The 23592-nt window shown below is 42.6% G+C and overlaps 1 protein-coding gene across 1 annotated transcript in view; it reads left to right on the top strand.

The window, feature by feature from the left end:
* The window catches only part of LOC124556109 (neuronal PAS domain-containing protein 4B-like), a 777800-nt gene that overhangs the window by 237125 nt on the left and 517083 nt on the right, over window positions 1-23592 (top strand). Inside the window, exon 2 of the mRNA XM_047130132.1 lies at window positions 12742-12923. Within this exon, the coding sequence (XP_046986088.1) occupies window positions 12742-12923 (182 nt within the window). The remainder of the gene's footprint in view (window positions 1-12741; window positions 12924-23592) is intronic.

Here is a 23592-nt window from a genome sequence, read left to right as displayed (position 1 = left end):
CCACAACCCATGATGCCAGCCTCCGTCAACATTACAATGTTTCCCTTGTTTAATATTAAGTGGCATTTAATTCTCAGAAACCGATCTATCATAAATTGAGAACTGTGACATTCTATACTCGTGACTGATTTTTTGTTTTTGCTCGACTAGGGAAAACGTTATTTTTAAGATTGTAGTGAGAGAGGTGTGACTTCCTGAGCAGTTCCAACATATTTTTATTTACGTATCTAAATATATGTGGTAAACGCCACAGTTTTAGGAATCGTCATCTTCATAAAAGTTGAAAATACTTATCAAAATGGTTGGAATGGCTCTGAGCACTATGGGACTTAACATCTGAGGTCATCAGTCCCCTAGAACTTAGAACTACTTAAACCTAACTAACCTAAGGACATCACACACATCCATGCCCGAGGCAGGATTCGAGCCTGCGACCGTAGCGGTCGTCCGGTTCCAGACTGAAGCGCCTAGAACCGCTCGGCCACACGGGCCGGCGAAAATACTTATCCTTGTGGTCGTCAGCGTTCTCCAGGATTGTAAGCCTGCAGTTTTATTGTTTGAAAATTTGGTAGGAGCAGACCTCGGGGTAGATCAGTTTGCATTCCGGAGAAATGTAAGAACACGCGAGGCAATAATGACCCTACGACTTATCTTGGAGGATAAGTTATGGAAAGACAAACCTACATTTATAGCATTTGCGGACGTAGAGAAAGATTTTGACAGTGTTGACAGGAGTACTCTGATTGAAATTCTGAAGGTGGCGGGGCTAAAATACAGGGAGCGAAACACTATTTACAACTTGTACAAAAACGAGACGGCAGTTATAGGCGTCGAGGGGCATGAAATGGAAGCAGTGGCTGAGAAGGGAGTGAGACAGAGTAGTAGTCTATCCCTGATGTTATTTAATATATACACTGAAAAAGCAGTAAAAGAAACCAAAGATAAATTTGGTTCAAATGGTTCAAATGGCTCTGAGCACTATGGGACTCAACTGTTGTGGTCATCAGTCCCCTAGAACTTAGAACTAGTTAAACCTAACTAACCTAAGGACATCACAAACATCCCTGCCCGAGGCAGGATTCGAACCTGCTACCGTAGCAGTCGCGCGGTTCCAGACTGAAGCGCCTAGAACCGCTCGGCCACAGCGGCCGGCTTTCTGAAGAAAAGAAAACTGTTAACATCGAATATAGCTGTAACTGCTAGGAACTCTTTCCTGGAGGTATTTATTTAGAGCGTAGCCATGCATCGAAGTGAAAGATGGACGATAAACGGTTTAGATAAAAAGAGAATAGATGCTTTAGAAAGGTGGTGCTACAGAAGAATGCTGAAGATGAGATGGGTCGATCACGTAACTAATGAGAAGGTACTGAACGGAACTGGGGAGACAGGGAATTTATGACACAACTTGACCAAAAGAAGGGATCGGTTGATGGAACACTTTTTGAGACGTCAAGGGGTCACCAATTTAGTACTGGAAGGAAGTGTGAGTGGTAAAAATCGTTGAGAGGGACCAAGAGCTGAATACAGTAAACAGATTCAGAAATATGTGGGTTACAGTTATAATTCGGAGAGGAAGAGGCTCGCACAAGATAGTAACATTGAGAGCTGCATCAAACCAGTCTCCGGAATGAAGACCACAACAACAACGTTGTTCTATTACAGTATTGTTGTGCCTGACTGTCGCTAAAGCTGGAAAAAATCACTTCCGGCGAATGCTGGTGCGGCCCCTTAAACAGGAAGCTATCGCTTTCATTCCTTTTTCCTCAATAATCGAGCAATTTTTCCGTTGTATAAGTTTACACATTAAGGAGACTCTGAATTTTAAACCTTTACTTTTTTTTTGCTATAGTCACATCGTCAAGGGCGACCGTCGATGTATGTGTTACTGCAGTAAGGCCTTTCGGAACTGAAGACTTGTACCCCTACCAGAGGTGGCGGTGAGGGCGGCCTGCGGTGGTGGAAGCGAGCGACTTGAGCGTCGCAGTGTCTGGCCGGCCCGTGCTCCCATTACGCTGGCCGTTGGCCTGGGGCGCCGTCCTGAAATTACGAAATTGTGCCGTGGTACGCAGGCACAGTTCTCACAGGACAATTCATTACGTGCGTTACCGGTCGCGGGAAGGTCTTCACGCTGTTTAGCTGGTCGTAATGCGCGCCGGGCGCAGGAATGTGGCCGGCGGGCCGCCTGTCATTACGGCCCGGCGCCACCTGCGCACCGTTCCTCTAATTGTGCTCAGGAGACACGATCCAGGAATTAAGCGTGTTATTAACTTATTACGGCGGCTGACGTGTCCCGCTTCCTTGCTGATTTTTGCCCCGCGAACCCGTCATTAGCCCGCATTAGTCGCGCATGCGCAGTGCGCCAACGGCCTCAGCCTTCCGGAAGTGCGGCATTATGCTGAAGCCCGCAGCATCTGCGCTGCCGCGCTCGCATTGTTTCCGCGACATCTCCCTCTGCACACGACTTCTGTTCTGGATGACCGTCTGTCAGCTAGACATCTCGAATTACTCATTCTGGCTACACCAAATTGGTCGAGGGCCCCGTTCGCCGTAAAACTAAATATCTACGAAGCATCAAACGTCGACCAGAAACGATACATTATGAAATGCGTGCTTTGAAAGACGCTCGGGTGATGTGCGTGTCTATCATCGCAGTGTCGTCTTCTACTTCTGAGAGCAACGTACGCAATTTTTCACGTGTTCTGGGAAACGGGAAAAAAGTAAGGGTAGTATAACCTTCCGTTGTCCGTATTAACTTGTTCGAGGAATGATAGGAAGATTAGGGTTTAATCTACTGTCGACGAATAGTTCATTATAGACCCACAGGGGCTAGACAGAAATATGGAAACACAGTGAGAAATGCATGCTTCAACACAAATTCGGACGCCAGCCAAGCTTGCAAGTTGCGATGCTGTATTTGTCCACGAACGGCACCTGTGCAATGTCCTCTGTGTGTCTCAAATGTCAGTAGCATCAGATCAGTGTTCTGTGTACTTGGGAGTGCATTATGTTGGAGCTAAGTAAATTCGAACGTGGGAAAATTGTTGTTGCTTTGGTGCTCGTGGGTCTATGGTCAGCGCATCCGTAACAAAGATCGCCGAAGTGTTTGGTGTTTCAATATATATATATATAATCTGGTGTTAGATAAGGGAATAAAAGAATGGGAAACATCACAACAGGGGATAACCTTATGAAACCTACAGATTAAATGCCTGGCTTTTGCAGACGATTTGGCGATTGTCACGAAAGGTATAAAGGAAACAAAAGACGCTATTGAAAAACTGCACGAAATCGCTTCCAAAACTGGACTACAGTTCTCTTACGAAAAGACACAGTTTATGAGCACAAAGAAACTCTCATCTCTGAACACAAAGTATGGCACGATTTACAAAACGACAAACTTCAAATACCTCGGTGAAACACTACAAATGAGTGGACATAACAGAGACTCAAACGAAGAAAGAAAGACTAAACTGGACAAGGCATACAAAGTAGTGTGGAATCATTACAACAAGAAGTCTATCTCACAAAAAGCCAAATTACGCGACTACGACACCGTGGTGCTCCCCGAGGCACTATATGCCGCAGAGACGACACTAATCCTAGGGCATACACATATCAGACAATTAGAAAAAGTAGGACGGAAAATACTTAGGAAAATATTTGGCGCAGCTAACAACAATGGAATATGGATCAAGAAACCTACTATACAAACATACGGAGACAATTACAGAAAAGATTAGAAAACGCAGACTACAATTCTATGGACACCTATACAGAATGCCATCACACAGGCTGACCAAACAGATCTTTGACTGGGTAACCACTAGAAACAACAAATGGGTGGCAGAGGTAGAAAACGACCTGAACCAACTCAACATAACAGCAGACACAATAAACGACAGAATAAAATTCAGAAACATCATTAAGAAAAGTAAACTACATGAGATACAATGTGACAAACGAACTGGCGTAAAATGGACTGAAGAACGCAAACAAGATCACAGCCGGAAGATGAAAGAAATATGGGCAACCAAAAAGGCAATCAAGATGAAGCCGAAGACACAAAGCCGACGAGAAGCATGGACAGAGGACCGGAAACAGAAACACAGCGAGCGAATGAGGGAAGTTTGGGCAGCAAGGAAGCCAGCAAAAGGAACTGGACATGTAGGTTAGTCCAAATTCGCTCTTTAAGGGCAAAACACCAATTATATATATCCGCTAAATCACAACGTGGACGAAAGTGCGTGTTGACTAATCGTGACAGACGGTCATTAAAGGCGATTGTGACGAAAAATAAGAAGACAGCTGCAGAAGTCACTGCAGAATTGAATGTCGCACTTGCGACCCCCACAACACCAAAACAACACAAAGGTAACACCACAATCATGGAGTTGCGGGGTGAGCTGTAATTCCGGAACCACTCATTAGTGATGCAGACTGTCGTAACGGGAAAATGCGGTGCCGAAACCATAAAACCTGAAGTATGGAGCAGTTGAAGAACGTAATTTGCTCGAACGAGTCTAGTTTCACACTGTTTACAACTTCTGGCCGAGCTTATGTCCAGAGAGTCAAACATGGCGGGGGCTCGGTGATGATAAGCGCAGCCACATAGTGTTATTCCGTGGGCGCCACGGGTACTATTCAACGTCACATTACTACCAAGGGTTACGTGATTATTTTGGCTGATGAGACTCATTCCATGGTGCAATATTTGTTGCCAAAAGAAGTGGTGATGCCGTGGTACAAGACGACAGCCTCCTGTTCACATAGCTCGCATCGTCCAGGACTAGTTTTGTGAGTCCGAGGACGAGTTAGTTCCTCTCTCCCGGCCACCAAAGTTTACATTTCTCAATATTATTTAGCCTTTGTGGTCTATTATGGAGAGAAGCCTACCTGATCGTATCCACATTCATCTTCGTTACTTGAACTTGCCACTATTTTGCTGATACACTCAAAGAAGTCGTATCATACGAGTCGTAAATACGCTAGGAATTAGAGAAAACGTAAATTAGAGGAAAACTCTAGTCGAAAGGAATCCAAAAAACCTAAAATTCCAGAACAAAGCGAATACGAGAGCTACGGCAGCGTCGAAGAGGGTAATGAAAAACTGGCTCAGAGCTGGCCCGTCGGGTATACAGCGGCCAGCGACAGTCCGAACTCGTGATCTACAGATTCCGTAACCATTATACTGCTCTGTGTAACCATTGTATTAAAGAGATTGAGAAATCGTTTTCTATGATTTTTCGAGACGTTTCCATGAAACATTTACAGCGCCGCTCCGAAGTGAACACACAGATATTTTTTGCGTCTTCTAGTGTGCAGAGATTATTAAAATGTTGTACTTCAATCGAAATCTTTTTACAAGACGCAGAAGTCCTGTAACATTTTTGCAAGTAAAAGACTCTAAGCGCCTGTAACATTTTTGCTGCAGTTTGTATTCGACGTCAGTTTCGTTCTTCTTATCTGCAAAACGCGAGCGCAGCACAACTCAAAAATTTAAAACATATATAAAAATTTCGACAACGTTGCTCTCCTGATAGTAATTCTGCTGAGCTAAAAACTACCGTCTAATGATGAAACAGAGCCTCCGAAACGTGTCGTAATTATAGTTTAATGATTGATTACGCTGTTTCTATTTACTTGCAAAACAGCTGGTGTGTTCAGATGCAGGGTGAAACGTGTATAAGTGCAGGGACAGGACGTCACAGGGGTGATATAGTCAGTCAGACGGAAGGCATGGAGACTGCCCACTTTAGAATTCCTCTACGGATGACATTGTTTCAAAGTACATTTCTAGATTACCTCTATATAGCAAGAAAAAGCACAGTTACAATTCGTGATAAATGAAGGGGAGGATACTGTTTTGGGTAGATGAATATTTTATTTCCCATCATTGTCGTGAGTAATACCTGTAGCTTTTTGTATTATAAACAATAGTATCAATGACAAATATTGCTTCAATGAAACATAAAAATCCCTTCCGCAACTGCCAGGTGGCTAGAGACCTTGTAGCTTAATCTGACTACCGTGGTACGTCTTTGAATGGTTTGCCGTAATCTGCAACTGCATCATGGTATACAATCTGCTTGTCATTGAAAATCGCGTGGTGGAAAATGCTGTGCACCAGTATCGGCGAACATCTATTCTATGTCATTCAAGTGTTGGGTCAGGGAAGAATGACTGTATTCCTCTGTAAACGCCCTAATCTCTCTCGTTTTGTTCTGATGGTGTCTACGCGAAGTATAGTAATTATGATGGCAGCAGAGTTGTCCTCCAGACTTCTACGAATACAGGTTCTCTCAGTTTATCCAACAGGGTTACATGAGAACAACATCGCCTCTCTTTAAGAGATTTCTGTTTAAGTTTCCCAAACTCTCTGTTACAATGTCACACGGGCTATATCGATCTATTACGATACTAGCAACACGTCTCTTAGTTCGTACGGTGGATGCTATCATGCCTAACTGATAAAGACCACAAACGCTGAAACAGTTCTCTAGAATAAGTCACACTAGCGTCTTGTACTCCATTTTCTTACGAATGCATTCCATTTTCCCCCGAATTTTCCAACAAACCAAAGTCTTCCTTTCGTTTTACGTACTACTAAATTAATGTCGCCTCTTAGTATTACTTCTAAATTCTTATACGATGTAAAGTGCTCCAGGAATTCACCACTAATCTTGTAATCGCATGTTATAGAAGGAAGAAGATTATGGTTTAATGTCCCTTTCCACACCAAGGTCCTTAGAGACGGAGTACAAGTTCTGATTGTTTCTGGGACGGGGAAGGAACTCGGCCGTGCCCTTTGAAAGGAACCATCCCGGCATTTGCCTGAGGCGGTTTAGGGAAATCGCAGATACCCTGAATCTAGATAGCCGGACGCGGATTAGAACCATCCTTCTCTCGAAAACTAGTCCGGTGTGCTAGCCACTGCGCTACGTCGCTTGTCGGATACTGTCGGGCATTATGTTGCATTTATTCACATATAAAGACAGCAGACATTCATTATGTCAAGTGCAAAATTAGTCCAAAGCTTTCTGCATTTCCAAACTATCGTTCACCGACGAGTGTAAACAACAGCATGGTCAGTGGATTGACCTGGAGAGGCGTCAGCCAATAGTCTGCTTGTTTAGGTGGTGTCTTGTAATCGTGCTGCTTATTTGTAAATCATTTACGTGGGAGTCACGTTACAGTATCAGCCGCTTTGTATTGGGAAAGCTACATTGTAAAACGGTCCCCTCATGACCCACAATGCTTATTCCATCTTGTGATGTATGTACTTTCCCACTCGGTTTTATAGCGTTGCACTCTGCACAACTGAGTACGCATTACTGATCTGCATAGATCATTTCATACGTTCGTCCAGGAAAAAAAAAAGACTGAGGTCACCAGAGTAACATAGACTGTATAGCTGCACGCTAGTTTGGTGACGATTTTACTGAGTGTAGCTCTGCGGTGGTACAGTTAAAGCAGTCGCGAGCTGCCCGGAGCGGCGTCAGCCTGGGACCGGTATGGTAATGCGCTTGTGTCAGCCTCTATCAGTCTCCCGATCACCACTATTACAAGACGTGCCGGACTCCCGTTGTCAGGCCTATACTCTTTCTGCAGTCCAAATACTGCGCCAGCATGCTGTCAGTCACAGCTGCGCCGCTCGCATCGCTGCAAATTATGACGCTGCTCAGTTCTTTCACCTAATTCGGTCTCGCGAAATACACTCAAACAACGGTCTGCTTTTGTCATTATAGCCATATGCTGTTTTGTGTATTTAAAAGTCGTTGTTAATAGTGGTGTCATTATTGAGACTGTTTGTCCTTTATCGTGTCTCTATGGCTTGTAAGAAACGCAAGACAGAGAATAGCGGATGAACATCGGCGGCAGCCATACTGCTTTGCGAACGTATTTTTTTTTTACCAAATTATTACGATGGAGAGTTTAAATAATGCGAGTTCACGTGCAGCGTTTTTGTCACTCCAGTTCCACGGGGGTCTACGCGCACAATGTGATAACTTCATCAAAAACGGTGACTACACACGAAAAAAAAAAAAGTTGCAAGTCGATTTTCATTGATTTTCGAGCAGTATTCATAAACTATCATGTTGTCACAGACGACAGACTTCTCAGAAATTACGAATAAATGGACTACAACCTGTAACACGCCACTTCAATAACGACTATGCAATGACTTGTCCACTGAACGGACTTTTGTCACTGTTCCGAAGAAAATGCCACTGAAGGGCGTATTGGCTTTACTAAAATATGACGTTTTTACTTAGGTGATTGTCTTGAAGCTGACATCGTCGTCTTCTTATCAGGAGTATGACTATGTCCACAGGTCTTCATTGTGCGAAGAATATACTGATTTCAAAGATGTGAATGTTGAAATGAATCGCTAACTACGAAATGAAACAAAATGTCAGTACTTTTAACTTTTGTATTTTCAGTTCTTCAGATATCAGAGCGACAATATTTAACATCAGCTCGCTCCCTTGTACCACTAATTCCAGCTAACATGTCCTCTTTCTACAGAATCACAAAACATGACTCGACTCCATTACACGACTTTCGTCAAGTGCTTACATGAAGAAGGACAAAGCTTAATTTGAGGCAAAGAGGTTTAAAAGACCTGCATCGTTCCAAGGGCAATGTTTCGATTAACTGATATATAACTAAGTTAAACTTTGTAAAAGTTAAATTTATGGGTCTTCGTGATAAAGTTTTAAAATTATCGTAGTTATGTAAAATATAAATCGTTATCCATGTAATAATGAAGTTTAGTAAATATACGTTTGTACTTTTCCACATATTACTGAAATTACCGATACCTATTGGTGTTGAAGATTTCAGAATGTGTATCACGCTTGATTACATCAGAAATAAAACGAAATGATTATTCTATTCTTAGCAGTACGAACAAAGTTAGATATATTTTTAAATTGTGATGTATGAAGTGATGCAGTGTCACATGTACAATACATACGATGTGTTTGAGGGAAAACATATAAATAATAATATGTCTTTCTGTGAAACCAGGTGAATCTCTTTCGTATACCGTAGTTAATTTCTACTTTCATTGAACGACGTAACATAGCCAATGAGCACTGTTTTAGACAGTGAATTACGTCAGCACACATACTGGGGGTGCAAAACCTCTAGTCTCAAAGTGATACAGTTTGTAGAGGTTCGTGAACTCAGTGACTTAAGATAAGGAGCTTATGGTCGGAAACGAATACTTAGATGCCTACAGAAACTTGCCAGAAAGAGGGATATGCTGGTGGAATATGCGCTATAGCATCCAGTACCGGTTATTGTATGTCCTTATTTTTCTTCAGCATTGGTCCAGTTTCTGGGAGTGACTACTAATTATGGGCTTCTTCCGTCTGCAGTTTGCAATTACTTTTGTCCCGTAGCCGGATCCCCTTCATATCGACGCAATCTTCAGTTACCCTACGGGAGAAAAGTCGTGTGGGCTACATCATGTGAACTGAATAAACTTTTTCTGCTTGTATTCTTATTTTAAATGTTTATACTGTATACTTCTGATGTGCAGACAAGCATTTGACTATATAAGTCAAGGAAACCACCCGAAAGCCACAATGATAGTGGTCATTGTATGAAGGTGACTGATCCTACATATAGCTCGCAGGTTAGATCCAGCCTCGGTGTACGTCGTAGCGGAATCTGTGAGAATAATTGTTCAGCTGGTGTACGCTATAAGAATGAATAACGTGTTCTTGAAAAATTTCAGTGTCAAAATACATTGGTGTGCAATACTTAAGGACGAAAGTAACTTTCACCTAATGTGTCACTGCTAAGTGACATAGCTAGATGAAACTTGGACCATGCATAGAAAGAACTGCAACAGTATAGTACAGAAGGTAACAGAAATGACACTTTTATTCAAAAACAATAATTACACTGAAGTCACAGGGATTCGTGATGCTCCCTTGAATATTAAAAAAGGTGGGACGTGGTTTTTTATGGCACATGTCATCATCACAGAGGCAGCGCGTGCTCTGCGACGTGCTCATATGCTGGCCACAAGGTTGGTAAAAGTTTTCGTTTTATGGCGTTCCATTGCTCCATCAGCGCAGCTGACAACTACTGGGTGGTCTTCGGTGCATGTGAACGTGCTGAGCTGCGTCTCCACAACGCATCCTATCCGTGCTCGAAAAGTTTTAAGGCGGGGGAATTGGTGGGCCAGTACATTCGCCGTATATACCCTCCTTCCGAGAGATCCACCACCTGCGCCGTTCTATGTGGTCGAGCACTGCCGTCCATAAAAGTGAAGTCAATGCCGAATGCGTCCCTGAAAACACACACGTGGTGAAAGAGTGCAGTGTCACAATAATACTGACCTGTGAGTGTACCGTACTCAAAGATCTGCAGGTCAGTATGCCCGTGCAACATTATGCCTCCCCACTTGCATCACCAAAACGATCAAGTTCGAAAATGCTGAATGTACCGTCATATAGTGTGAGGTGATAACACGTAATGCGCCCAGCAACACAGTCGATCATGATCATACATCCTATTAACAACCTTGTCCCGTCTTTTGTAATGCTTAAAGGACCGTAATTAATCGCGCCGACTTCAGTATAATCATTTTCTTTGAAAAAAGTTGTCATCTCTTTTCGCCTAATTTCGTATTTCTTTCATTTACTTATGCACTATACTTTAGTAGTTCTTCCTACGTATGATACAAGTTTCATCGAGCTTTGCTACATGGCACCGACACGTCAAGCGAAATATACTTTAGTCCTTAAGTTTTGCATACCAGTGTAGTTTGCATCATTCGCTGCTTGTCTCTAATCTGCCATTGAGACAGTGATTGTAGCGGTACACGTAACGTACCCACCAATCTTTCTAACAAGAGGGAACCAAACAACGAGATTCCCTTCTGTGTAGTCTCTGGAATATCGTACTGGACTTTATTTAGAGGCATGAATCAAACATACGATGTGCACAATGATTAATCAAGGATAGTCTTGAGGACGTAGGTGAACACATACGGCAGTACAACAATCATAAGACCGGGGATAGCCCAAATTTGACTCAATAACTGAATTATATTGTGCACCAAAGATTCACATTTACTTCGGATATTATGCACAGAGATCCTAAGGAAAGAGTGCACAAGTATCGGTCATTTGATTAAGAAGAACATCTACTAAAAAAGGCTACAAAGCTATAACTGAATAACGCACTAGAGGATTAAGGCTAGAGACAGAGAGAGATGGTTCAAAAATTGTTCAAATGGCTCTGAGCACTATGGGATTTAACATCTGAGGTCATCAGTCCCCTAGAACTTAAAACTACTTAAACCTAACTAACCTAAGGACATCACACACATCCATGCCTGAGGTAGGATTCGAACCTGCGACCGTAGCAGTCACGCGGTTCCAGACTGAAGCGCCTAGAACCGCACGGCCACGCCGGCCGGCAGAGAGAGATGGAAAGAGAGAAGGAGAGGGAGAGAGAGCGAGACATAGATAGATAGAGAGAAAGAGAGAGAGAGAGAAATACAAGCGGTGACAACAGCGGAGCATGACGGCGTGTTAGCTAGCTTATAGACGTGCAGCTGCAGACTGCAGGCCGGCGACTAATCTTCCATAGCGTAAATCAGGACAGTAATTCACGCCTCGCTAACAGTAAACGTCACCAACTACGTTGGAATCTCTCACCATTCCGCTGAGTGCGTGAGATCTCAGTACATTGCTTTCACCACAATGACGCCGAACACGGGGTTTACTCTAGTGGATACTGACTACACGACACGGACTTTACGTGACGACTGTTTCAGAAAGAAAATTAGGTATTTTTATTATCGAGTTCTGTGTGGACTCTACAGACCTGTTAGGTTGCCAGGACCTGGCTGGCCCCAACCTCTCAGCAGAGGTACTCTTGCAGTCACGGTGTCGTCCTTCATAAACAAATACCTATCTAACGCTCATCGCTATATTTACAAACAAAACATGGTTCAAATGGCTCTGAGCACTATGGGACTTAACTGCTGTGGTCATCAGTCCCCTAGAACTTAGAACTACTTAAACCTAACTAACCTAAGGACATCACACACATCCATGCCCGAGGTAGGATTCGAACCTGCGACCGTAGCAGCAGCGCGGCTCCGGACTGGAGCGCCTAGAACCGCACGGCCACGGCGGCCGGCATTTACAAACATACTTGCGTAGCTGACAAATAATATTTTCTGAGTTTCGTCTAACCTTCGTCTCAGGAACACATAACAAATAGTTATACAAAAATTTGAATACATAAATGAAGATGTAATTTGCTTAACAAAATCGCACATCTGAATAATTAGAAACTCTTACGTTTGGGCCATATAAATATATTTGTCTCCATCCGTTTCAGCATCACGATGCCCAGTTACCTTCTGACCGAGCAGCGAATAACTTGATCTTCCTCCGGCCTTTGTATACAGCTCGTTCCATGTTTCGGTGTAGTACTGCATGTGTGTGTGTGTGTGTGTGTGTGTGTGTGTGTGTGTGTGTGTGTGTGCGCGCGCGCCAATGTGTCTGTCTTTCTTTGTATCTTAGAGGGGAGGGTCAACATAGAGATGGATAACTTTTCCCAAAAGCGTGCTGCTGCAGCTTCCCGCACGTACGACTGGATTCATTGGCTCGGTTTCTGTGTAGCATCGCCTTAAGCTGGCTTTGTCTAATTTTGCTATTGTCCGCGTACTGCGGCCCCGCCTACACGCGCGTGCGTACCGTGTTGCAGGTTCGACGCGAGCAAATCGACCAAGGGCGCATCCAAACTGCGGCGTGATCTGATCAACGCGGAGATCGCCAACCTGCGCGACTTGCTGCCGCTGCCCCCGTCCACGCGCCAGCGCCTCTCGCAGCTGCAGCTCATGGCGCTCGTCTGCGTCTACGTCCGCAAAGCCAACTACTTCCAGCAAGGTAAGCTTACAACAATCACGTCCATCTGTTGAAGTTAAAGAGTGCATCGCTACCGGTCATTACGTGGATTACGATAACGTCAAAACTATGGCCAGCATACCACCTTTCTGCGACTACCTTACCGAGGGAGCTATACAGGGTGTCTTTAAACTTTTAGGAGAAAATTATCGAGGTTGTTGAGCATCCCAAACTGTGTACTTAGAGATGAGGAACTAACTGTGGGAAATCAATGTGTAGTTGTTTGTCGACCTAAGCAATTCATACCTTACAGCAAGAATTAAAGATCGTAACAGCTGTTCAATGTGACTCTCGCAGGTCTCAATTCTTGCATTACAACATAATAAACTGAAGTGTGGAAAGGAAAAAAACGTTCTAAGTAACATTTCCTTTTTTGCAAAAATGCGTTTTCACAGCTGTCCTGTTCTTGTGTACTCTGTTGCAAGTATCAGATCATGGAGAAAATTTTTCAAAGATACGTTACTAGAAGGTGCATAGTCTTTGTACCAAACAGTGCTTCGCTCAGGAGTTCCAAGTGCCACTCCAATGGATACAGCTGACACCTTTGATTTTAAAGATGCTGCTGAAACATTGTTGTTACAGGAGGTAAGATTTGCTAATGCAGTGTCTCATACTCATCCATCTCAAGTAGCGATTAAAAGTTCTCACTCTTTAACAGAAGAATGGAAAAATGTCAATGTATTCAAAAGAGCAAAGACCATGGCTGATGTATGCCATGTCGAACATCGTCTGAGAGACAGGCCATGGTTATCAATAGCAAAACAGAAAGACTTGTTGACAATGTCACCATTTATTCCTCAATATCACAGTGGGATTTAAAATAAACTTTGGAACATCTGAATTTAGTTTTGTTATTCTCTTATAAAACTGTAAAAGAAATAAAAAATTGTTTTTGTTGACTGCAGTTCTGCCAGTTAAAATATTTCTGCTATACTTCTGTACTTGTATTATTACAAACAAAACGCAGTGCCTCTGTATTAGTGGCCCTTGAACAAAAGCTTTGTTATTGGCACTTAGGACTGTTGGCATGGCACTTTGAACGTTCTGAATAAACTGTTTTCTAATTTACCTCATTATTGTTCGCAATCATGTGGGGTAGACAGCATAATTTTGTGGTACGTTCTCTTTTTTTTAGATACAAATAACTTATGTACAAAGAAGACGCATCGTTTTTATCCCCCTGATAAATGTGACATTTAGAACGTTTTCCACTTCCACTCTTCAATTACCAGCGTCTAACTCTGAGTTTAAGCCCATTGGGCCTCATAGCTTGCACACGTTGCTACTTCACGAGTACTCACTGTGTTCTTGTAAGTGTGAATTTCACGGGCGTGGTGAAGTATACTTATCGATGAATCTTCTACCACGCGACCCAAAATCATGTCCTCAGATTCCACCGTCCTGACCTTCTTGAGAACCTTCTTGGGAAAGAACACGGACGATTTAATTTCCTATCCTCCCCCATTTTAAGCTTTTGCTCCGTTTCTAACATTATCAATGATCTAGGATTCTCTAAACCTGCATACATTTGCTCTAAATGTTAGTGACAACCCGTAGAGATTGTTTTTATAATGGTCTCTGCTTCGAAAATGCCCTCTACCCGATCGTCTCCTTAGTTCGATCTCACGGATGGCTTCGCAGTGTGGTTAGGTCTGACAACAACATGGTATCGATTAGCGCGTGGAAAGCACGCATTGTTTTGCTTAAAAAAATGAGAATCTTCTAATAATCTTGAGTCATTTATTTTGCACATCTGCGCTATGAGAGCAAAAGGCGACGCCTGTAAAAGTCTAAAGTGAAATCTGTAGGCTCCATGGTCAATCATCTCAGAGCGAAAAATGAGCTATATTTTACATAAACTCTTATAGAGAATACATCCAGCTTAGCTACAAATTAGAACTATGTTATCTATACTTGCTAACCAAAGAATGCACTAATTAATTCTGCTCTTGCCCGTGCTCCTTCTTTTGTAATGTATCTACACATATTATAAATTTAAGGTTCCCGTCGCTTTTTTTCTGTCTGTATATGAAGGATGATCTCAGGAACTGCGGTACAGCTTGAGAGTGGAAGAGGCGAGAGAGACAATAGTGCTTTTATCTTGGAGTTTGAGGGATTTTAGGATTTGTGACGATGTTTCATGAATTTGAGGAGAGGGGGGTATTTTATAAACTGGTATAGAATCCATGTGTGAGAGAGAAGGCAGGTATGGAAGCAGAGGAGAAACGCTCAGCGTTCTAGGACGTGTAAGGAGAGGTAAAATTTTGGTGGCTCGGAGATTCAAGCTACGCTGGCGGAGCTGAGGATGGGTGAGATAAAGCTTTCAGGGTGTAGAGGGCAATAGAACGGTGTAGTCTCCATTTACGACCTGGTGGCGGTTTTTTCGATTAGTTTTCGAGAACAGATATTTTTTTCATTCCAAAAGTGCCCTTTGTGGGAAAAGTTAACCCCGAATTTACAATTTCTGTGACAGGGGTGGAGAAATGTATCTGTTTTGTTTATTTGAATTAAATAATAGTTTTCACGACAGTGAACATACAACATATTCCTTGAATGATAAAGATATATTGTAGAGTGGAGTGTACGGCGGGGAAAATACGCCCCGTCCCGTATTCTACAATGGGTTGTTGCTTGTTGTTTTGCAGTACTACATGCTGACGTCTGTGCGGGCTCGGAGCTATTATTTGGCAGTCACAGTAATGGAATGTTTAATAAAGCGACGGGACGAAGCCAGCTGGTCTGGAGACGAGCTCATCTGTCAGGGCCCGCTATACATTCACATCAGCGCCGTCTTACGCTTATTACGTCCCCCGCCCCGTCCACCGAATTTATAAATCCCACTCTTACGCGCAGGAGTACATCAACGGGGACGTTATTGCGCCTTAATTCCGTGCATTAACCGAATTAAATTAGATCTCATCCCGGCCGGGCCGAGTTCCGCATCAGTCCCGGCGGACGCCCTTAATAAATCTCCGTCGCCTAATTTAAATACTGGACTGCGCCGCGAAACAGTTAGCGAGTCCGTCTCCTCCTAATTGAATGATGCATTAGAGCGCCTGTGGTTTGGGGCCGGCACGCAATGTGTTCGCTTTTTGCGCCTCGCCGCGCCGCACCTCAGCGCGGCCCGTTGGTTACGCAGGCCGGCGGCGGACCGCTGGTAATGCGCCCACCTGGTCATCCGGAACTCCCCGTGACCGTCCTTCTCAACTGGACAGCCGTACACAACCTCCAGCTCATTCTCCGGAACTGAACTGGTGCACAAAACGCACGACTCTCTCCGAATAAAAATAAGGTAATTACACTGACGTAAATTCAGTGTATTACGCTATGAAGCATCTGTCCAATATTTAAAAAAAATTTTTGGAGACGTCCATCACATAACAGATATTAAATGATTGAACTTCCATTTACTTAGGAATTCACGTCCATTATCAACATTAATATGACTTTGTCTCCCACAATCATGAATACACTCTTGTAATTGTTGTAGTAAGGAAGCAAACAGTCTCCTAATGTTGTTTTGAGGAGTTTATTGCCATATCTGAAAGATATTATATGTCAGTTCGTGACCGTCGCTGGCTGGAGATTAATGTGGAAGCATGTGTCTTCCTATTGCATCTCAGATATGCTCTGTGGCTGAAAAATCAGAGGACTAGGTTGGCCAGTCAGTGATCTGTACATTTCTCGAGGCATTTGTGATGTGAACTGCAGTATTGGGTCTTGAAGTATCTTGCTTGAATAAGTTATTTGGTATATTGATCACGAAGGGTATAACTATAGGGTTTGCTGTTCTTGTCATATGCTAACGAGGTTTCACCCATTCTTTAAAAATTCATACATATTATAGAAATGGATGTGTGTGTATGTGTGCGTGTGTGTGTGTGTGTGTGTGTCTGTTCCACATTTCCTCCAAAACCACTGGACCGATTTCAACGAAGCTTGGTACACATATCCCTTCCCGTCAGGCAACAATCGCTGTGAGGTTGGCTCAAATGGCTCTGAGCACTATGGGACTTAACGTCTATGGTCATCAGTCCCCTAGAACTTAGAACTACTTAAACCTAACAAACCTAAGGACATCACACAACACCCAGTCATCACGATGCAGAGAAAATCCCTAACCCCGCCGGGAATCGAACCCGGGAACCCGGGCGCGGGAGCTGTGAGGTTGTTCAGGAGATATAACGTCATAGGGAATGAGATGGGTGAAAAACTGCGGCATCATATATGAAGTTAAAATGTATTACTTCTGTACTACTAACTGTATTCCCAATACATTTCGTAGACAGTATCCACATATGCCACTGAACGTACCTGCAAAATCGTATCACTGTATGACACATAGATTGGGAGATATGACGTCATAAGCACTGAGCTGCGTGAGGAACTGCCACATCATGCATGACGTTTAAATTTATTACTTCTTTGCTACTAACTCTATTCACAACATATTTCGCTAATAGTAGACACATATGCCGCTGAATGTACTTACACAAGTATATATTTATATAACACATAATTCAAGAGATATGAAAGATAGTTGTGGGGGTCTCTCTCGAGACTGCAATATTGCAGCCCGTCTACTGGTTTAGTTACTGCACGAGCGTTCACACTACAGAAAAATAAATCCGCATATGTCTCTGTAACAGTTCTGTTCCTGAACTCCCAGAATTTTATTTCAAGATACTTGGATTTGTTCTGCTGTATAAATTGCACCTTAAAATGCTTTTTAATGAATTGTTAATTCGTCTTAGTTGCTTAAACTTTGCTATTCTTTCGTACTATAAGCTTATTTCGGTGTTACTGCAATTTTCTAGTACAACCTGCAATCATTGTACGTAGTACAGATGTCAGTTATATGGTTGTTTAAATAGAGTATCTACAAAGGTATACTTACATTAAGTTGCTCATAACATATGTATACAGGGTGAGTCACTAACTATTGCCGCTTAGAGTAACTCCGAAAATATGACAGTAGCTGAAAAGTTTGTGGGACAAATGTTGCATGGGACAACGGGGGCCATAATATGACGTTGGTTTTTTATTGCTAGGTGGGTTCACGTCAGAGATATGAAGGTTAACTTTGCCTTTTTAAATGGGGTGCTATAGTTTGGTACTTATTTTCTGATAGCGGCTATCGAAACGAATCCAGTGATGTGTAACATTAAGGTCTTCGAAGGTCAACGAAGATCAAAAAAGTGGCATGAATGTCCATTTACAGAAGGTGTTCGAAGTGATGACCATTGGTATCAATGCAGTGCTGCATTCTTCTTGTCATGGATTGAGTGGTATTCCTTATCACTTCGGCACTTATCGAAGCACATACTCTGACAATTCTCTCTCGTATATCGTAAATAGTAAATATTCGCTGAATACCGAGTATCCATCTAACGTGCCATTGACATGTAAGCACCATCCGACGGTTTTGTAATACAACATTAATAGGAACAGTAAGACTAGTATCGTCGAACCAATGTGAATGATGTATTCAAAAAAATGGTTCAAATGGATCTGAGCACTATGGGACTTAACAGCTGTTGACATCAGTCCCCTAGAACTTAGAACTACTTAAACCTAACTAACCTAAGGACATCACACACACCCAGGCCCGAGGCAGGATTCGAACCTGCGACCGTAGCAGTCGCACGGTTCCGGACTGCGCGCCTAGAACCGCGAGACCGCCGCGGCCGGCAATGATGTATTCCTTCGAAGAACAATTCGATATTCTTCTCATTTACGGAGAATGCCAACGAACTTCAGTGAGAGCTAGAGACTTATACACTGAAAGATATCCTCAACGTACTCACCCTACACGTCGTACATTTAAATATGTGTGTGATAAATTGAGAACAACTGGATCTTTAACGCATCGGAAACATATCCGGGAAAGGAAAGTTACTAACGAGGAAACGGAAAATGGTACGCTGTGGCTCGAGATTCTTGTGTTAGTTCGCGCCAAATCGCAAGGGAATTTGGCGTGAGCCAGAGTAGTGTTGTTCGTGTTCTGCATCGTCATAAATATCATCCTTACCATATCAGTCTCCACCAAGAATTAACTGGTACGGATTGTATGCGTCGCAGTGAATTCTGCCGATGGGATCAATTCAGATACAGAGGGATGACACAATTATTAATTTGATTTTATTTACTGACGAGGCTACATTCACGAAACATGGAAATGTTAATCGGCATAACATGCATTATTGGGCAAATGAAAATCCATGTTGGCTGCGGCAAGTTGCACACCAAAAACCGTGTTCGGTGAATATAAGGTGTGGGAGTCTGGAGGACAGAATTATAGGCCTCTATTTGATCGAAGGAAATCTTAATGGTAGGAATTACATCATATTCCTACAGGAAAAATTAGGTCTGTTACTGGAAGAAATACCTTAAGGAACAGAATGTGCTGTCAACACGATGGGTGTCCGGCACATTTTTCCCTGATGGCTAGAAATGGGTTGCAGAGACAATTCCCAAATCGTTGGATTGGACGCGGAGGAGATGTGGCGTGGCCGGCTCGTTCGCCAGACTTGTCGCCTCTGGATTTTTTCTTGTGAGGATTTGTAAAAGACATTGTTTATTAAGACATTCCAACTACACCTGAATATATGCAAGAGAGAATTGTCAGAGCGTATGCTTCGCTAAGTGCCAATGTGATAAGGAATGCTACTCAGTCCATGATAAGAAGACTGCAGCACGGCATTGATACCAATGGTCATCACTTCGAACACCTTCTGTAAATGGACCTTGACCTTCAAAGACCTTACCGTTACATATCATTGGATTCGTCTCGATAGCCGCTGTGAGAAAATGAGTACCAGACTACAGCATCCCATTTACAAAAAAACGAAGTTGACCTTCATATTTCTGAAGCAACCCCACCTAACACAAAAAAACCTACGTCCTATTATGGCCCCCGTTGTCCCATGCAACTTTTGTCCGACAAACTTTTCAGCTCCTATCATACTTTCGGAGTTATTCTTGATGGCAATAGTTAGTGACTCACCCTGTATATTGCATCTGTTTCTGGTGGCTATTTTCTTGCTGTTTCATATTTTTCACAATTACGTATTTTCGCAAGATTTGATAGTTGGTTCTACTTTGACATCTAATTAGCTTGATCCAGGTTTATTTACGTTAGATTGTTATAATGTGTTTATATAGTGGATTTGTATATAATCATAATTTTCTTGCTGTCTTATACTGTGAATAATTACGTATTTTTCGTAAGATTTGGCGGTTGTTTCTACAGTGATAGTTTTTTATATGTTATGAAAAATACATAATTATTCACAATATAGGACAGCAAGAAAATTACGAACATATACAAATCCAGTGTATAAACACGTTATAACAACCTAACGTAAGAAAACCTGGATCAAATCAATAATCTGTCAAATAGAAGCAACTATCAAATTTTATGAAAAATACATAACTGTTCATACTAAAAAACAGAAAATAGCGACCAGACACAGATGCAGTATGTACACACGTTATGAACAATTTAACGTAAGTACACCTCTGTACATATTCTATGTAAATTACCATCTAATTGATGACATCTATATTATGTATTATGGTTGCAAGTTGTACTAGAAAATGGAAATAAAGCCGAAATAATATTATAATACGAAATAATAATGAACTCTAAGTAGATAATATGAATTAACTATTCATTAAAATGTTATACTGTGACCTATATTACTCTGCAGGCCCTACAATGCGAAAATTGATAAAATGTTTTTGTTAATAGAGTCCATAGACACCAAAAGCCTTCTACTGAGGGTTGTATTAAAATATGAAGTCTAATAGAATTCTATAGGCTATTACAGATTCAGCTGCCTACTTTTATATAAAAAACTTAGCTGGAAAATAATTAATGGGAGTAGGTAATTGTACAATACAATATGCGTAAATTCTCAGGCATTCTGAGCAACATCTGCTTTCGCGCTATTTATAATTCATCTGTTCTTATGCGATTTTCTGAGGATTCTCGGGAAATGTAGTCAATCTACTAAGACGATTGCTCACAAAAAATTTTTACAGCCCATCCTAGGATATTGCTCAAGAGTGTAGAACTCACACCAGAAAGGTCTAACAAAGTTTACTGAATGTATACAAAGACAGGCAGCAGGAATGGTCACACGCTCGTCTGACTCACAGGAAAGGGTCATAGGAATACTGAAAAAATCTGAACTGGCAGACACTTGCAGACAAACATCAACTATACTGCGAAAGCTCATTTACAAAGTTTAAACAACAATATTAAGTGAGGAGTTATGAATATGCTACACACCCTGCGCATTTCTCCAGTAGTGGCCGCGAAGAAATGATTAGGCTCATAACAGTGGGCACAAGTGCATTTAAGCAATAATTTTTCTTTTACCCCATACGTGATTGGAATATGAAGAGACCCTAAAGTATTGTATAGTTGGAAGTACCCTCTGCGATGGACTTGTCAGTGGTTTCGCAAGGAGTGGATGAAGGTGAACAGTTTATTCGTGATAGAACTCGTTCATCTACCTTAAATACATCTTCTGGATTCCGCGGTTACAGGATAACATTGCAGCCTAGTCACCAAGGTCGTGGGTCATAGCTCCGACTCAGGTGTGGATATGGACTTCAAATGTAACTATAGGAAAATTTGGAGTAAACGACACGTGGATGAAGAGGTAATTACAAACTCAGCACAAGCTCAGTTTGGGAGGAGGTGGAAACATACCGGCTGTGTCCTTTGAAACGTTCCTTCCATCCATTATTCGGAACTGCCGCAGCATCGCGAGAAACCACACTTGTGGCCGGGATCAGAGTACACACAGTCTTGGAGTTGTGGGACGCACGAGACGGACTACGCAACGCACTGCTCCGCGGATTTAGTCGGATACGTTTATTAGTGGACCCGCATTAGCTGTATGTACTGCTACATTTACAGATCAGCCTAAGTAAGGATCGCCAGCCTCGCTTAAACCCGAGAGACAGGATTGAACTTCACAATTCAGAAGTCAATAGCTAAAAGCCCAGTTTCTACCTAATTACTTTCAGATAAGTTGCTGAGATCCGACCGCTGGACTGGGAAGATTCACCGCTAACAGTTCAGTGAATCACCTTCAACTGGGTATTTGAATTTGCGGTTTATAATTACCCTAACAATCAAACGGGAACACAGTTCAATGTCAACAGGGAAAATGTCACGCAAAAATCATCACATTCAGATTTGCACTGATACAAATGAAGTTCATTGGTATCGAATAACTCGAACCAGGTCCGCCATTTTCTATCTAATCAACACTTCCATCTATCTTAAATATCCATGCTTCCTCAGAGTTCTTAACGTTCAAGTCCACACTTGTTACTTCTCACCGCTGGCAGAGTATAACAGCAAAATTCATAAGCAGTAAGCGTCACCCGCGTACGGGAACGCACTTCGGATTCTGTCAATCTTCTACAGTCCGTCCCGTGACTGATCACGAAGCATCAGCTATTCGCGACTTCCGAAATACACAAAAAAACACCTCCAGCCCAGAGGGCACACGAGCTCCTCACTCCACGAGGCTCGCTGGCCGACTTCCTCGATTTCGTGAGCCCCCACCACTTAACGATAATATTTAAAATGTAGTCTTTTCAGCCAGTCAGAAAACAAGAGCATAAAGTAGGCACTGTGATTGAACGTTCACCTCTTCCCTGTTACGGCGCTCCTGAAAGGTGCTACCCCTAGCCCGTTTCTGCAACAACCGTCATGGGGAAATTTCTCTCCTTATGAAATCAACCGTTTAGAAGGATTAGGGAAAATACAACCCATCCTCATCAGGCTGAACAAAATCCCCTTCCTCTGACTTCCGGATAGCCGGCCGAAGTGGCCGTGCGGTTAAAGGCGCTGCAGTCTGGAACCGCAAGACCGCTACGGTCGCAGGTTCGAATCCTGCCTCGGGCATGGATGTTTGTGATGTCCTTAGGTTAGTTAGGTTTAACTAGTTCTAAGTTCTAGGGGACTAATGACCTCAGCAGTTGAGTCCCATAGTGCTCAGAGCCATTTGAACCATTTTTTGACTTCCGGATAATGGCTGGGGCGACCACCGTACCGAAACAGGGATACAACACCTCGACGGCTTGGAAACGATGTGTTACAGCTTTCCAAAGGAATCATTCATCTTAAGCTATTTAGGGAAGTTATGGGAAACATAAATTTGGAGGGGTGGGATGTGAATGCGTGTCGGAACAGTGTATATCCTCACAATATACCAGAATGAAAGTTAATGAAAACGTGAAATTCTGTCATAAAGTGGGCATGTGTCTTCTACGTACATTGTCAGCTCACAAAAGATGACAGACTTCTAAAAAATGACAATGAGCTTGCTGTATATCCAGGACTTCAAACGCCAGTTCTCAGTAAAACGAAAAATACAGTTTGTTTTCGGTCGCCTGCACTATAACACTACCGCACTGCAAACAGAATAGCTGTCTCCTGGAGATATCAGAAACTTCTATCTGTATAATTTGGACAGAAAGGGAAAAGACAAATGATTACGTACATTTACGACCACCACACGGTGCCCCAACATACTGGGATAAAATCTAAACCTCGCCATAGCGTCACATGGAATAGGGTACCCTTGGTATATGTGGGAGGAGTAGCCATGTCTCACACCGGATT

This window comes from Schistocerca americana, chromosome X (assembly GCF_021461395.2).
Source record: "Schistocerca americana isolate TAMUIC-IGC-003095 chromosome X, iqSchAmer2.1, whole genome shotgun sequence".
In the NCBI taxonomy this organism is placed as follows: Eukaryota; Metazoa; Arthropoda; class Insecta; order Orthoptera; family Acrididae; genus Schistocerca; species Schistocerca americana.
This window is presented reverse-complemented; position numbering and strand designations above follow the sequence as displayed.